This window comes from Nematostella vectensis, chromosome 13, assembly GCF_932526225.1.
Source record: "Nematostella vectensis chromosome 13, jaNemVect1.1, whole genome shotgun sequence".
NCBI classification, from domain to species: domain Eukaryota; kingdom Metazoa; phylum Cnidaria; class Anthozoa; order Actiniaria; family Edwardsiidae; genus Nematostella; species Nematostella vectensis.
This window is the reverse complement of record NC_064046.1, coordinates 8,390,421-8,406,349: the sequence shown is the minus strand read 5'-3', so window position 1 is coordinate 8,406,349 and position 15,929 is coordinate 8,390,421. Positions and strand designations below refer to the sequence as shown.

The window sequence follows — 15,929 nt, the reverse complement described above, 5'->3', positions numbered from 1 at the left end:
ATACCCGACATTTTTATACATTTACACAAAAACAAAATATGAAAAAAATACCCCAGAAAATTCGGTTTACTTTATTTCAAAATAAATAGATATTTGCTTAGTAGTGGTGATATCGGAGAGAGACGGATGAATAAAAGATCACTGACCCTGTATCTGCATGGAAGAGAAAAAGCACCAGAAGATCGGTGTCATCGCCCACGAGTACGGTTGTTTGTTTTGACTTTAGCGGATTCAACAGCTGCCTGTGCGATGAGAAGATCGGCATCAGCTTTTGCCTGGCGAGTCCTGATTTGTCCTTGGCAAATATGTTCACTAAACACGCCTATAAGCCGTTGCTTGTTCTGCGTGTTGGCAAGAAACACGTCTTTCTTCGTTGTGATCTTCATATCCTCAGTGAACGTCACTGTAACGCCAGCCTTACCCGAGTCATCTGAGTCATCTGTTTAGTTGACATGTCGCCCCCGTATCCGTCAAAAACGACGATTGCTTTGCCGTACTTGCTACTAACATAGCGACAATAACGACGACAAATGTCTTTGAAAGTCCGAGTTTCCGGAGAAGACCACGTCACCCTATGTAAGTGCGCTCCGCCGTCTAGGACATACTGTACATCAACGTCATTCGGTGCTTTCTCGGATACTAATTGTGGAGAGAGCTTCGGCCAAAGCGGGCTTGTTAGCTTACCACATCATTAAGGATGAATCAGAGTTGTCGGGTAACTGCTGAGTTCGTATGCAAATACTGACTGGAGGTCTTCCAAAGTGTTATTACCCAGAATGAGGCGCTGCAATAAGAGTTGTGGGTCTATTTCCACTCGCTCGTTGTCGATGTTTACTGCCAGTTTGGACGCAAAAGTAATAGCTTGCGCATTTCGTTTGAAAGTGTAGTCAGTAACAGACCCCCTGTTTATCAATGCCAGGACCTTCTCTCCAACTTTGCTTGCGTTGTTAACGTTTATGGAGCTGTCTGCATGATTGCATGAGCGCTAACGCGATTGATGTACGAGCCGAGATTTTTTTAATCAGGGGGGGGAACATTAAACATTAAATATAGGGGGAACAGCCACGCCCTACTGGTCAATTCCTCATAATTTTTGATAATATAGGGGGGTCACATGCACTTGAAATCACTCGTTTTTCGAAACAAGTAGACTATTTGTTTATCACATTCTATTTCTCAATTTGATATCTTGCCGGTGCTTAGTAACTTTTCTATTTATTGATGGCGTTAACGAGCGAACAGGGAAGCGCTTACCTAAATATTCAAGTAAAGAACAAGATTCGTAAACCAACCTTATTTTCGAAATGAATCAAACTTTTTTTTCTTTATTTATTCATCACGATTGTTCTATATTCAATTTCACTTTCAATCCAGCGTCTCTTGGCCGGCGCTTTTTGCCTTGCTGTCAAACAGCGAAATACCGTCAAAACTTCCCGTATACTTATTTTAAGCTAACATAACTAAAGTCATCAAAACAACTCGAATTCGGTTCATACGTTAAAGCAGCAGAGTATTGCTCGCCGAAATACATTATTTTTATAAGAACTTTCATTAAAAGAACTTTCAGCCTGAGATTTCACCACATTTTAAAAACATGCTAAGAACATCTCGAGGCTCAGACAGCAGAAAAAGATTGCTTTGTTAGTCTGATGCGTTCTAAAATGCAAAATCAAATTGTGTTTAACAATTATATGTTATTGCTGATGTCTCTTGATCTTCAAAGCTGACTCATTAATGCTGTACATGGCAAGGCACATATTATATGTTAGGCCTGATTATTTGATTACAATCTCGTCCTCAGAGTCCTTCTTACTTCTGCACATGCGTCGCCAAACGAAGGGTTCTGGGAAGCTCCACATCGCTGCTGCTAAAATCTTGCAGCATAGTGATCACAGCGCATGCTCGGAAAATGGCCAACTGGGCCTCGGTCAGTCCTCTTGAGCTCCGCTGCAATTTTGCTGACTGACAGGAGTTTTCGATGGCATTTTCTGCATATTTTAGGGTGTAAGACATCTACATCTTCTTCGGAAACGCGTATGTTGCAAATGCTGTTTAGCTTTTCTCTGAGCTCTTCTCTTTTTGCCCTTGCTGTCAAACAGCGAAATACCGTCAAAACTTACCGTAAACTTGTTTAAGCAGCAGCGGCAAACATCTAAATTCCTATTACTAACTTTTATCGGGTAGCCCGTTCAAGAAGTGTTTTAGACATTTGGGGCTTTTTTGTTTTCCATTTTGCTTCTTTAAAACAATGCGAATTTTTTTCGCGGCCTCTTTGCAATATCTTTTCGGGATCGGGACAACTTCGGGAGTATCGGAGGTAATCCGGTACGTTTCTGTTATTGACCAATCAGCGTGCTCCAAAATGTGGAGTTTCCCAGAGCCCTTCGTTTTGCGACGCATGCGCAGAAATAAGAAGGAGTCTGGGGAAGAGATTGATTTGATTTTAGAAATGTAAAATAGGAAATATATTTTCAGTATCGGTTGTTTATCAAATGGAGAATAAATAAAACAAATATCACCATTTTTTTGGTTACGATGCACAAAAATTGGTGATTGGGAGGAGGTCAAGCATTTTATAATGGTGAGAGAAAAAGCTAAAATAAAATAAAGCTTGGACCGTGGACCGTGCATTTCAAACAAATTACATGTATGAAAAAGAGGGGGGGGGGGGTATAAAGCATACCATACAGCACTTGAGTCTTTCTACAGCATATATGTTGTTATTAGCGGAGCTCAATATGTATAGAAATATGGTAAGCTATGCGACTTGGTTTTGTGGTCATCGCGCGGTTACCCTGTGGTGTCACAAATCAGCCAGCCAGCTAGTAATCCAGTCGCGCAATTCTCAGGCCCCTCTCAGTCTTACGCTTTTATGTGTTTTTAGTTAAAAATTCGTATGTTCACAGAAAAAAAGGCAGCTTGAAAATAGTATTTAATGAGAAAACATGCGAATTCAAATGGGCTAAAGTCTTTGAGGAACCGTTTTGTCCGAAGTACGAGCCGATAGTAAAATCTACCCGAGTGTTCGTGAATCCCGTTCCTCGCAGCATCTAAAAAAGGACTAAGAGAGACTCTACACTACCGTTCTATATTCATTCATTCACGTCTATATCTATGTAAGGAGATCCTGAGAAGAAAGGGACTCATTGATGTCTGTTTTTAGCTATAAAAATATTTGACTTGTGTCGACGGACGAGCTCCTTGCTAGCAGAAAGTCGACAACTTCACAGTTTACAACAAAAGCTAACACAACCACAGGCGACAAACAGAAAGCGAAAAAAAAAACACTGCCAAGGTGAGGTTTAGAGGACGATTTGTATTGAGAATATGAACGTTATTTTTCTTTTTTGTTGTACTTTTATAATGCTCGTTTGTTCATGTTTTTTTTCATAAACACCGTACCAGCTTTAGTTTGACGTCAAGATGTCATATCAAAGTCATCTATTCTTGTTTTGATTGGCTAAAATACCATCTTGAATTCCGGTTGGCTTATAATTTTAACTTGCACTTGAATGGTTTTTATTCCACCGAAAATCGCCATGGAAATGTAAAATACGTAATACTTACAAGTTCTATAAATTCAGGCGTATACTCCTCACGGTAAGTAAGAATTGACGACAGAAATATGTAATAGTCTAGTAACTGTATCAATGTCACTTAGCTTGTTGGATTATACATTTGTTTTTAGAGTTTGCTTTGAGAATTCGTGGTCTAAATCAAACAATTTGAGCATAACAACATCCTTTGATATTCTTCGTTCTCTCTATATTTTATTGACTGCGTTGAGATATTTACTTAATAAAGGCTGACAAATATCATCTTGTCATATATTGCTAAAGAAGACCTTTCTTGTCTTTATATTCTGTGTATTTAGTCTTTTCGAAGATACAGCAACCTTTTCAACATTATCATCTTTTCATCGAAAAAAAAAAATGCTTTTATATTGTCTGCATCTTGCATACTTTCCAATGCGTTTATTTATTTTTATTCAAATAGCCTGTGGAAAATTATTAAGGTTATAAACGGTATGATGAAAATATTGTTTTGAAAGAAAAAAATATACTTAACTTTATTGGACTACCTACCAAGGACTACCTGAGGGCCATGATTGATTCTAAAGGCTGGAAGGCATAATAATAGGCAAATGTCTTAAATATAATATAGTAGGGGATTTCTTACTTTTATACAACAGTATAAGAGTAATAGTTTTTTTTAGAGCAAGATACTTGCTATCAATGATAAGTCCGTAAAGAAAATATTTTTTCTATCAACCTAAAGATAATGACGAATGGGGTAATGTTAGGAGAGTGTTGTTGCATTACTTCTATTTTTTTTTTCATCAAAGATATACTCCCATTTCTTTCTTTTTTCTCTCTGCTGACTATTTTTGTCCGCAATTGATATAATTTGCTGTTTCCCCTCTGCACCCTAAATAAATTAAAATAGGTTAGGTTTGAAATAAGACATTTTCATTTAGCACTACTTTCATTTATATCATAGATATTTTTTTTAAGAATTTACTTCTCAAGTCAATTTGTTCTCCTTATCCATTGCATTTAATTTTGTAGTAGCATCAGCATGTGTGGATCCAGGGTTTCTATAAAACAGCAGGCCACCATGCTAAAGGGTGGGTGCACCAATATGTAATGCATGACTGTAATATCCTTGGTGATGGAGTATTATCAGTAAGTGATAGACGAAACTTCCGTATGTATGGCACCTGAAATGTATAACTAAATCATCATATCTTTGGAATGCTGTTTCATCCATTATTTGTTTCTTTGCAAGGGCAAAGCTGGTCAGAATGTAGCTTTGATACAAGTGTACATTAATGAAACTTCTATAAAGGGAAGGTACTTATAAATTATATAAAGATAACAACAAACTTGTGCTTTTTCAATAATAAATTTGTAAAGAAAAAAGTTTTATATCAAACCTAAAGGTAACAGGCAAAGGGAAAAATACTAGGAAAGTGTGCAGTCAAGTTATTTTTGCATTATTGTTATATTTTTTTATAGAGTCACATTTTTTTTAAAATTGAGTCACATTTCTCCCTTTTCCGCTCCCCATTGACTTTTTGTTTATTTGTATATTTATTCCTCTCTATCCCCAACATAGGTCAATGAACATGGTTTGGTTTGAAATTAGAAATCGGAATTAAGCACTTTCAGTAATTTAGGATTTGCCTCCATTGCATTCATTTTTGAGTAGCCTATCGTATAAGTGGATCCAGGGTTTCTAAAAAAAGGCCAAAGGGTGGGTGCACCAATATGTAATGCATGGAGGTATATTTGTGGAGTTTAATTTCAACACATTCTTCTGAATAATCAGTTGCAGTACATGAAAACTACAGTATGTAATCTAAATCTTTAGAATGATAATACATCCTTGATATATTCTCAAAGTCAAAGCTTGTTAGAATGCTGTTTTGATTAAAAAATATAGATAGTGGAGCTTCTAAGAAGGGAAATAAGAATTGACCATTAGACTCTTGAAAAACATTCTCGTCAACAAGAGACAAGACACCTGAATTTTCACAGCCTTTTTCTTACAAGGTTTAGTATTTGTTAACTTTTATACTGCATATTTAATATTATTAAACGAGTGCTTGCTTGATCCATTTGGAGGGGCCAATACAATTTATTATTACAGGCAGTAAAAAATGACATATTATTAATCTCATTTAAAAAAACATTTTAAAGTCACCTAGATCACCTTAAAACTACCCCTATCAGTCAACACAAAAAGGTATTAAATGCTGGCTCCGCCTTTAGGCAGTGCCTAAATCTATATATTATGGATCTCTTTCTTATTATCAAAAGAAATTCTAGTTTAGAAACTCTATTCTTCAGGGGTCATACCCCTAAACTACCCAAAGATTCTCCATATGAAAATTGGAAATAAAAATGGTTCCTTTTTAAGGCAGTGCCTAAATTTATTTATTATATTGTATCTATTGTATGTATGCGGGCCCGCAAGTCAGTTTTATTGAACGATTATTGCTTGGTTGATTAAAACAGTAACTTGCACTTACTCTAAATTCGTCCCAGAGCCCTGGTGATGGTGATGGTGATGGTGATGGTGATGGTGATGGTGATGGTGGTGGTGGTGGTGATGGTGATGGTGCTGATGATGATGATGATGATGATGATGGTGGTGGTAGTGGTGATGGTGTTAAATCCCCTGATTAATATCTAAGGCTCTATGGATATCTTACCAAACTCGATGACATATCGCAATTAAAGCCATAACTCCAAGTAAGAAATCCCTGGCCCCCTATTAACGTCACCCCGGCAACACCAAGCTTAGAAAAGCTTCCACGAGGGACCACACGGCCTTTCGGGACAGTCACACGATCCACCTCACCGACGGTTGCACCAGCCTCCACCCAAACGCTCTATCGAGTGGAATGATTTCTCAAAAATTAATCTTAGATATTGAGAAGATTGAGAAGAGAAGATTGCTCATTTCTCATATTCACTGCCCGATATATGTTGGTGTAATAAAAAGTGATTTCATTCTATTGCTAAGATACAGGAGTCGAAGTCATCTCGCACTTGAGGAGGTTAGGGTCCGGAACCCTCAGACCCCCCTTCAGACACGCAGAACCCTCAGACCCCCCTCCAGACACGCAGAACCCTCAGACTCCCCTCGAGACACGCAAAACCCTCAGAACCCCCCCCCCCCCCCCCAGACACGCAAAACCCTCAGACTCCCCTCCAGACACGCAGAACCCTCAGAACCCCTCCAGACACGCGGAACCCTCAGACCCCCCTTCAGACACGCAAAACCCTCAGACTCCCCTCAAGACACGCAAAACCCTCAGATTCCCCTCCAGACACGCAAAACCCTCAGATTCCCCTCCAGACACGCAAAACCCTCAGATCCCCCTCCAGACACGCAAAACCCTCAGACCCCCCTCAAGACACGCAAAACCCTCAGATCCCCCTCCAGACACGCAAAACCCTCAGATCCCCCTCCAGACACGCAGAACCCTCAGATCCCCCTCCAGACACACAGAACCCTCAGATCCCTCTCAAGACACGCAAAACCCTCAGACCCCCCTTCAGACACGCAAAACCCTCAGACCCCCCTCAAGACACGCAAAACCCTCAGATTCCCCTCCAGACACGCAAAACCCTCAGATCCCCCTCCAGACACACAGAACCCTCAGATCCCTCTCAAGACACGCAAAACCCTCAGACCCCCCTCCAGACACGCAAAACCCTCAGATCCCCCTCCAGACACACAGAACCCTCAGATCCCCCTCCAGACACACAGAACCCTCAGATCCCTCTCAAGACACGCAAAACCCTCAGATCCCCCTCCAGACACGCAAAACCCTCAGATCCCCCTCCAGACACGCAAAACCCTCAGATCCCCCTCCAGACACGCAAAACCCTCAGATCCCCCTCCAGACACGCAAAACCCTCAGACTCCCCTCAAGACACGAAAAACCCTCAGACCCCCCTCCAGACACGCAGAACCCTCAGACTCCCCTCAAGACACGCAGAACCCTCAGACCCCCCTCCAGACACGCAAAACCCTCAGATCCCCCTCCAGACACGCAAAACCCTCAGACTCCCCTCCAGACACGCAGAACCCTCAGACCCCCGTCCAGACACGCAGAACCCTCAGACCCCCCTCGAGACACGCAAAACCCTCAGATCCCCCTCCAGACACGCAAAACCCTCAGACTCCCCTCCAGACACGCAGAACCCTCAGACCCCCTCCAGACACGCAAAACCCTCAGATCCCCCTCCAGACACGCAAAACCCTCAGACTCCCCTCAAGACACGAAAAACCCTCAGACCCCCCTCCAGACACGCAGAACCCTCAGACTCCCCTCAAGACACGCAGAACCCTCAGACCCCCCTCCAGACACGCAAAACCCTCAGATCCCCCTCCAGACACGCAAAACCCTCAGACTCCCCTCCAGACACGCAGAACCCTCAGACCCCCCTCCAGACACGCAGAACCCTCAGACCCCCCTCGAGACACGCAAAACCCTCAGATCCCCCTCCAGACACGCAAAACCCTCAGACTCCCCTCCAGACACGCAGAACCCTCAGACCCCCCTCCAGACACGCAAAACCCTCAGATCCCCCTCCAGACACGCAAAACCCTCAGACTCCCCTCAAGACACGAAAAACCCTCAGACTCCCCTCCAGACACGCTGAACCCTCAGACCCCCCTCCAGACACGCAGATCCCTCAGACTCCCCTCCAGACATGCAGAACCCTCAGATCCCCATCAAGACACGCAGAACCCTCAGACTTCCCTCAAGACACGCAGAACCCTCAGACCCCCTCTAGACACGCAGAACCCTCAGACTTCCCTCAAGACACGCAGAACCCTCAGACTTCCCTCAAGACACGCAGAACCCTCAGACTTCCCTCAAGACACGCAGAACCCTCAGACTCCCCTCAAGACACGCAGAACCCTCAGACTTCCCTCCAGACACGCAAAACCCTCAGACTTCCCTCAAGACACGCAGAACCCTCAGACCCCCCTCCAGACACGCAGAACCCTCAGACTCCCCTCAAGACACGCAAAACCCTCAGATCCCCCTCCAGACACGCGAAACCCTCAGACTCCCCTCAAGACACGCAAAACCCTCAGATCCCCCTCCAGACACGCGAAACCCTCAGACCCCACTCAAGACACGCAAAACCCTCAGATCCCCCTCCAGACACGCGAAACCCTCAGACCCCACTCCAGACACGCAAAACCCTCAGACTCCCCTCCAGACACGCAAAACCCTCAGACTCCCCTCAAGACACGCAGAACCCTCAGACTTCCCTCCAGACACGCAAAACCCTCAGACTCCCCTCCAGACACGCAGAACCCTCAGACTCCCCTCAAGACACGCAGAACCCTCAGACTCCCCTCAAGACACGCAAAACCCTCAGACTTCCCTCAAGACACGCAGAACCCTCAGATCCCCCTCCAGACACGCAGAACCCTCAGACTCCCCTCCAGACACGCAGAACCCTCAGTAAGAGATAGCAGAATCGGAAAAGAATAGCAGTTGATCGAAATTTATACCCTGAAAGATAGCAGCATCGGAAAAATCCTTAAACAACCCCTAAAAGATGGGACGATCAGCCCCGTCTACCCCTGGACGATTGTTATGTTTGCGCTTGTTTTATAGGGTTTAGGTTAACCGAGTCCAGGGAAAAGACAGATTCGAGGCTCCGCGGCGAGCAATACCTGCGTTCTATCAGTCTCGTACTCAGAAGCCGCGATAGTCTGGCGTCCTATACAGCTTGGTCGAGAAAAACGTGCGAAGCCAGAAATTCAAGATGGCTACCGATCAACAAATCGAGTTTTCCGTGATGAAACACTATTTCCTACCAATTACAGCTTCCTAACATAAAATCAAGAAGAAATAAAATAAAGATAAGAAATAAGAAATACTAAAAATTGTGGCAACTTGTTATAACACACAATAACTCTTTGTATTTTTTACATTAAGTTAACCGTTTTATTCTATTACTTATACTCTTATTATACTCTACATTGGCCATAATCCCTTATTTCTATATAACGGTATACTATACTATAATAAATGGCAAACAAACGAAATAGGCGTCTGCTGCCGAATATAGACCATAGGGCACCCAGGGCGTCGTTAGCTAGGCGCGAGAACAATGCGGTGGCGTTGTTCTGCCTCGTTTTCGCGCCTGTGACCTCGAAGCCCTGCCCGAGAATGCATAATTTGTAAAATTCACAAAGGCATATGTGTGTCATATGATTCAATTAAAATTGTGTATTCTTCTAATTAAATCCCGTCGATCCGACTGGCGTGACGCGTGGTTTTGTAGGCTATGAAACCCTATGCAAATAAGATGTTCATCTCAGTCGTCAATAAAATCCTCTTAATTTCAATCGATCCAACAGCTAAAACAGCTTGATTCTATTTATTAAATATAGAATAATACAGGGCAGGTTTTGTTTTTCAAACTAAATTAGGGTATTGAATATTAAACAAAAAGAAAACAATTTTGACACCCAAGTCATGGCTCAGCGGACTTTGCTCGCATGTGATTTCGTATGAAGGTCTTCTTCGCCCTGTTTGCCAGCACAATTCGTTTCATTTGAGCGCGCTGCTGTTCCTTTCTTTTCCACTTTTCCACCATTTCCTGATATTTCTTTTCCTCTTCCTGCATTTCTTGAACATACTTGGAAGTCAACCATATACTATATACCAAACTAGAGTCCTTTTCTCTCTCCTCTATTGGAATTTCTTCGTATTTTTTGGGCTGGTTTTCGGCACGAAATCGTTCTATTAGATTCTCCTGTTTCTTGATTGCCAACCATTCGTCAAAGGTCTTGTAGTGCGGGCTCATATATTTCTGATACTGCTCAAACTCTAGCCTTTTTTGTTCGAGCTTTTCAGTCGTAGCTTTATGAATGGCCTCAATTTGTTTTTGATTCCGTTTCTCTAATAGCCAGACCTCAAAAGACTTTCCGCTCTTAGAGACATTTTTCTCACCTTGATTATTTCCAACGTCTCGTGTTGCCTGCGCTTGTTTTATTTTTTCGTTTAGCCATTCATCGTAAGTTTTTCCCGCCAAGTTTGCGACACGCGCGCGTTTTTGTGTGTTCCCGCCATTTTCGTCAGTATCGTTCACGTGATTCTCCTTTGCCGCTTTCGCTTTGTTCCGAAGCCACTCTTCAAAAGTGAGACCCGAACTAATAAAACCCTTTCTTGGGGACGAACTTGAATCGGAAAAACTTCTGCTATGATCTCTTTGCTTTTTGTTGCTTAACCATTCTCTGAAAGCTTCCGGATCAATGCTTTTCCCTAGCTTACTTTTGCTTGGAGGACTAGTGGCAGTGCTAGGCCTTAGCTTGTTTTGATTTCGCTTCATTTCGAGCCAGTGCTCAAATGTTTGTGCCGTTTTTTTCCGCCTGTATGCTTGCTCAGATACATCAATAAAAATCTCGGAGTTGGCAGACTCTTGGCTTTCTGCTGGTAACTGGGCAGGGGTTTCGTTTTGCGAAGCTGGGTTTTCTTGTTTGTATTTTTCTTTTGAGGTTGAAATCACAACATCAAGTTTGCGAATGACGTTTCCTGATGAAGATCTGTGAAATGGAAAAGACACTTGAGTCTGCTAGATGACCAAAATTCTAATTTCCGCTGTTGGCATACATTCTGATGAGTAATGATAAAGAAAAAGAACATAATATTAATAACAATGCCCCACATGGTTAATTGAGTGTTAACGAACCTTTCGCATTTGTCGCTTAGAGCAGTGTTTGGCGTAGTGTCATCATTATTATTTTTATTCGCAGTAGGAGAATGATCTGGAAAATTTAAACAAAGTTTTTGTCAACAAAAAGTGGAGTTGATTTGGCGGTATAATTTCCTTTGTGCTTTTTTATGTACTTTAATATAAAAGAACGTATCAATCGCCATCATGATCACCATGAAAACATAGCACAAGCAGCATATGCAGCAACAACCACAACGACAAAAAGAAAATTTCCAACACTAGAAATTCCCTAATTCTAACCATTCACGGAGTCTGTCTGTTCATCATGTGACTGACAAGTCACTTCCTCATTGTGTTCTCTGTCGCCATGAGTTTTAGGGGTGCTCGCAACATTTGCCCTCTGTACTTGGTCAACAATGTCTTGTTCACCAGTTCTTTTCGCAGCGAGTTTTACCCGAGAGGGGCCTGGCGCCGTTTTTGGTCTTATTGGCTGTCTCGGTCCTTCCTGAACATCCGGGATACTAGAATTCTCGATAATTTGCAGCTCTTTTCTGTATTTTTCGGCGATTTGCATGAGCGGGAACTGTGAGCGAGGGGCTGGTTTGTGGTGAACAGGTGTTGATGTTGTTGAGCCACTGGAGAGCTGAACCCGAGGGAGATGGAAGTGAAGTTCCTGCAATAATTCAACTTTTCAGTTGCAACTTGTCTTGCAAAAAAATAATAATTAATGACAACGACAACATTTTTCTCAGAAAAACATGATGTGGCTGGCTGTAAAAAAAACCCAGAACTTACTATCAACGTTCACGACTTTTACTTCAGTCTTTCATGGGCAGCTAAAGGACTAGAGCGACGCGCTTGAAGCGTACGTCTCGTCGATTGTACATTGACGAAAAAAGAAAGATAACACATTATTGACCAACCTTGCTATCGAGCCTCTCCTTTGCCCTGAATGCCAATGACTTTTTCGGAGATAACCTGTTGGAAAATTTAGAGAAGTCGTTACTAGAACGAAAACCGGGATAAGTTCATTCCGAAAGGAACGAAATTTGTTTCTAGTATCATATTAACAGATACAGAAAAATATTTGGGGATGGGAAGAACTCATTTAAGAATTAAACTCATTCCTGTATAATGTGAACAGCCCCTTAATAGACGTAAGAATTTCTGGTACTCAGGACATTTCTTACCTCCCGACCACATAAAAGTCCAAACATTTCAGTGCAACGTAAAGCATCCTGGGTACGACTCGGAGGGTAGGCGACATAAACTATGGAGAGCCTTTGGAGGCCGCAAAATGAGCTGGACATTCGAGCATGTACTCATAGACAGTGCTGAATAACGTATGCGCATACGCGTGTTCTGGCGAAAACAAACAAAATCTCAGTGTTGAATCGTTCGAGTAAAGGTACGATAGGCTGACTTCGGTCGCTGTTTGACTTACTGTACAGCATTAAAACCATACTGTACAAAAGATGACAGATTTGTTTGATAATGAGGGAGTCAAAGAAAATTTTAGCCTTAGGTTTGATCTAGTTTTCTTAGCATTCGCCAAAATGTGACAGTTCGCCGGTAAAACCCAGCCATTTCAAAACAAAAAGGCTGGTTTAACCGCGCGGTACTGGAACTAGTCTTGCGTTTTTCAGCACTGTCGTACTCATATTCGTACATGAGCATGACCGAAAAGCATTCTGGACCAGCCAGCATGCAAAGCGAGCCCAGTACCAGCCTCCCGTTGTTTTGTAGCAACAATGGAATGTTTTTTTTGTGTCTCATCATTATTGTTTGTGTCTGTCTGTACAATAGACGTCTAGAAATTTTTTTTTCTGAAATAATGCATTTAATAAGGTATAAAAGAAGGGTTGTGAAACTTCAGTTATCTCTAGCTAGTTATGCAACAATGTGCAACAATGAGTAAATGGGCACAGCATTTTGAGACTTTCAGGTCAAGGAAATACTTGTTAATTTGATGCTAATTCGAGGGAATTTGATACAGGGTTAAATGGTACTCTATACAACTTCCTATAGTTTTTTGTCTTTTGTTGATAATGGAGAATCTTGTTAAGCAAAGGCACATTAAAAAAAATGCCAATAAACAGCCACTCGTTACTTATCTTACCTTAGATTATCAATGCTTTCTTGACTTTTCCTTGACTCTAAATTGTCTCTTTTCTCATTGAACGCATTCAAGCTCAGTTGGTACAGCCAGAGACGCCGCTCGCAATACATGTGCCCGTTTTCGCTTGCTAGGGACAGAGCCGTTTTACCATTGAAATCCACCTGGTTACACAATGCACCTTCTGAGAGCAACAACGAGACACAACCAACAAACCCTTGGTATGCTGCTACGTGAAGAGAAGTTCTTCCAAAACGAGTTTTCCCGTTTATATCAGCCGCACTTTGATTTAATAATTCTATAACAAGTCCTAAATACCCTCTATGACTTGCCATAAATAAGGCATGCGTAGCCCTTTGCACAACAAGTCTATTCCAAAGCGCAATATTATATCCTTGAAACTCACTCTCGTCGAGAAATTGAACCCCGTTTTGGAAGACTTCGTACAGGTCGCCTCTCCAACATGCGTCGAATAAACTTTCATAATTTGAATCCATTTTAATCCTGACAATACATCCTTGTTTCAGGTTAACCTTTGCCAGTGTCGCATCATCGTAGAGCTCTTTATTCATGAAATGAAGGCGCTGAATATCTCCCGGAATCCCAGTTTTTAACTCAATGCGTGATTTGAGTTGAAACACATGCATGTCTGTAGTTAGGTCGCGAAGTGTACAGACATCTTCTGTTGGCAACGCAGCAAAAACTTGAAACGTCTCTTCTCCCATTGCATTTACCGCGACAATACACACAATATTCTTTCTTTCGACTGTTTTCCCTCAGACATCTCCTAAAAGAAGCCTGTGTTGGAAATAAGGAAGGTTTAATTAAACGTGGCTAAAGTACGATGGTGTACTTTCATCAAAACAAACAGTGAAGTTGATCAGTTTTCAAAGTTTGAAGCCACACCTTGGTGGTTCCATGAAAAATAAAACGTTTTAAAATTTCTTTGTAAGTCAAAAAAGCCCAGAAGTACAGCTGAAAGGTCTAATGGAAGACATGATCGGGCAAATTTCGTGCCGTATTCACGGAACTGACACATACAATTGTTTGACTATGGTAATCCACCTTTTGTTAGTTTTGCGCTGAAAACACAAAACGAACTAATCGAGCTTGCCTCGGTGCTAATTATCGAGCTCTAGAACAGTCCAACTTGTGAAGCGTTAAAGTAGCAGCATCACTAAACTTGTCCCACTCTAAAGAAATGTTTGACTGTTAATCGGATTATTTTAAAAACGTGAAGGGAAATAAGTTTAACAAGGGTAAAACGAAAAGCAAAGCAGTTACTGCAATTAGATATTTAACTCACGAACTTTGAAAGAAAAAATATGACTGAATAAACAAAAAATAACGAGAAAGAATAAAAGCCACCCTTCATACTAAAGAAAAAAAAGGAGAGTCCTCATTTTATCATATATGTTTTATTATTGTTTTTTGTAGGAGGACAAAGTTTTTTTCATGGTGTTTTTGAAAGGATTTTTCAATTCAAATTGTATTTCAAGCTTCCTATATCCCTCCGTATAGTTTACTTTTAAACTGACCCTCCGCACGGCCCTTTCAAATAGAGTTCTTGATTTTATTACACATTTTACTGGGTTCTTGCTTTCAAAACGATAAGGAATAAAAAACAGGACATCTCTCTAAATTTATTTTATCTCAATTTGTGCGTGAATGTTGAGGCTTTTTTAATTTTCTGACAATAAAAAACAACTACAAACAAACAGTTAAAGATTAACGAGAGAATAGCATTCCTCCGTCGCTAACAAATTTCCCAGGCGAGCAAATTAACCCACAAATTATTCTACAAAATTAGATAATAACAAAATTGATACTGTAATAAGCAAAGATAGCCTAGCTGTGTATGCAAAAACGTCTGCTGCCTCAGATAATAAAATAATTTCATATACAATTCAACGATGATATCTCTATGTAAAACCATATGCAGTGCTAATTATTATCATGAATTAGGTACACATTTGTAAGTAATATCCAGCACTGAATGTCCAGAGAAGTCGCCTTAATGGAAGTTCCACGCCTCATAAGAGGGGGTACCATTATCTGTAAGTAATATCCAGCACTGGAAGTCGCCTTATGGACGTTCCGCGCCTTATAAGAGGGGGGGACCATTATCCGTAGTTAGCTACTTATCGATACGCGCTACACAAAACGGACCACTCACCTGAAATACTGCCTTCTACGGTGAATATTTCCTTTTCCAAGGTCATTAAACAATGTTATTTGACGTGTATAGCAAGCCGTTTTGTGAGAATGTAGCACAGTTATCAATTGATTATTTTATGCGCAGTGTGTCCGATGTTATGACGACGTCTGATAGCGTCTTGGTAGAGTTCGTGATGTAATCCGATCTTTTGTCAACAATAAATCAATGACCACTGACAACAGATAAAGTACACTTCAGATGGCGGGTTGACTCCCGATTTCTGTTTCCCTTCAAGTAATTCTAATTTATTTTAGATCCGAGAGAGGTTATGCAAGCGCAGCGAAGAAAACTTTGTTCGATCAACCTAGTGGTGCGCTGCTGCGTTCTTGTAAGAACCAGTCTAATTGTGTTTTAGTAATCAATATTTTTCTTT

General features: G+C 41.5%; 2 protein-coding genes across 4 annotated transcripts; one reads left to right on the top strand and one right to left on the bottom strand.

The window, feature by feature from the left end:
* Positions 1-2,362: 2,362 nt before the first annotated feature.
* On the top strand, positions 2,363-9,028 carry LOC125559110 (cell surface glycoprotein 1-like). Its single transcript, XM_048721074.1, has 2 exons — positions 2,363-2,451; positions 6,868-9,028. The coding sequence occupies exons 1-2, from the start codon at positions 2,363-2,365 to the stop codon at positions 9,026-9,028; spliced, it is 2,250 nt and encodes a 749-aa protein (XP_048577031.1).
* Positions 9,029-9,464: 436 nt separating this feature from the next.
* LOC5503479 (ankyrin repeat domain-containing protein 50) lies at positions 9,465-15,851 on the bottom strand. 3 transcript variants are annotated; one of them, XM_032371850.2, is made up of 6 exons: positions 15,515-15,851; positions 13,342-14,136; positions 12,146-12,200; positions 11,523-11,895; positions 11,238-11,313; positions 9,465-11,091 (listed from the first exon to the last, which is right to left on the bottom strand). In XM_032371850.2, exons 2-6 carry the CDS (start codon positions 14,061-14,063, stop codon positions 10,020-10,022), a joined length of 2,298 nt encoding a protein of 765 aa, XP_032227741.1. In that variant the 5' UTR covers positions 14,064-14,136; positions 15,515-15,851; the 3' UTR covers positions 9,465-10,019. The 3 variants fall into 3 exon arrangements, with proteins under 3 accessions (XP_032227741.1, XP_032227742.1, XP_048577019.1); XM_032371851.2 differs by lacking the exon at positions 15,515-15,851 and adding an exon at positions 14,245-14,415; XM_048721062.1 differs by lacking the exon at positions 15,515-15,851 and having other exon boundaries at positions 13,342-14,415.
* Between the last annotated feature and the right edge of the window lie 78 nt (positions 15,852-15,929).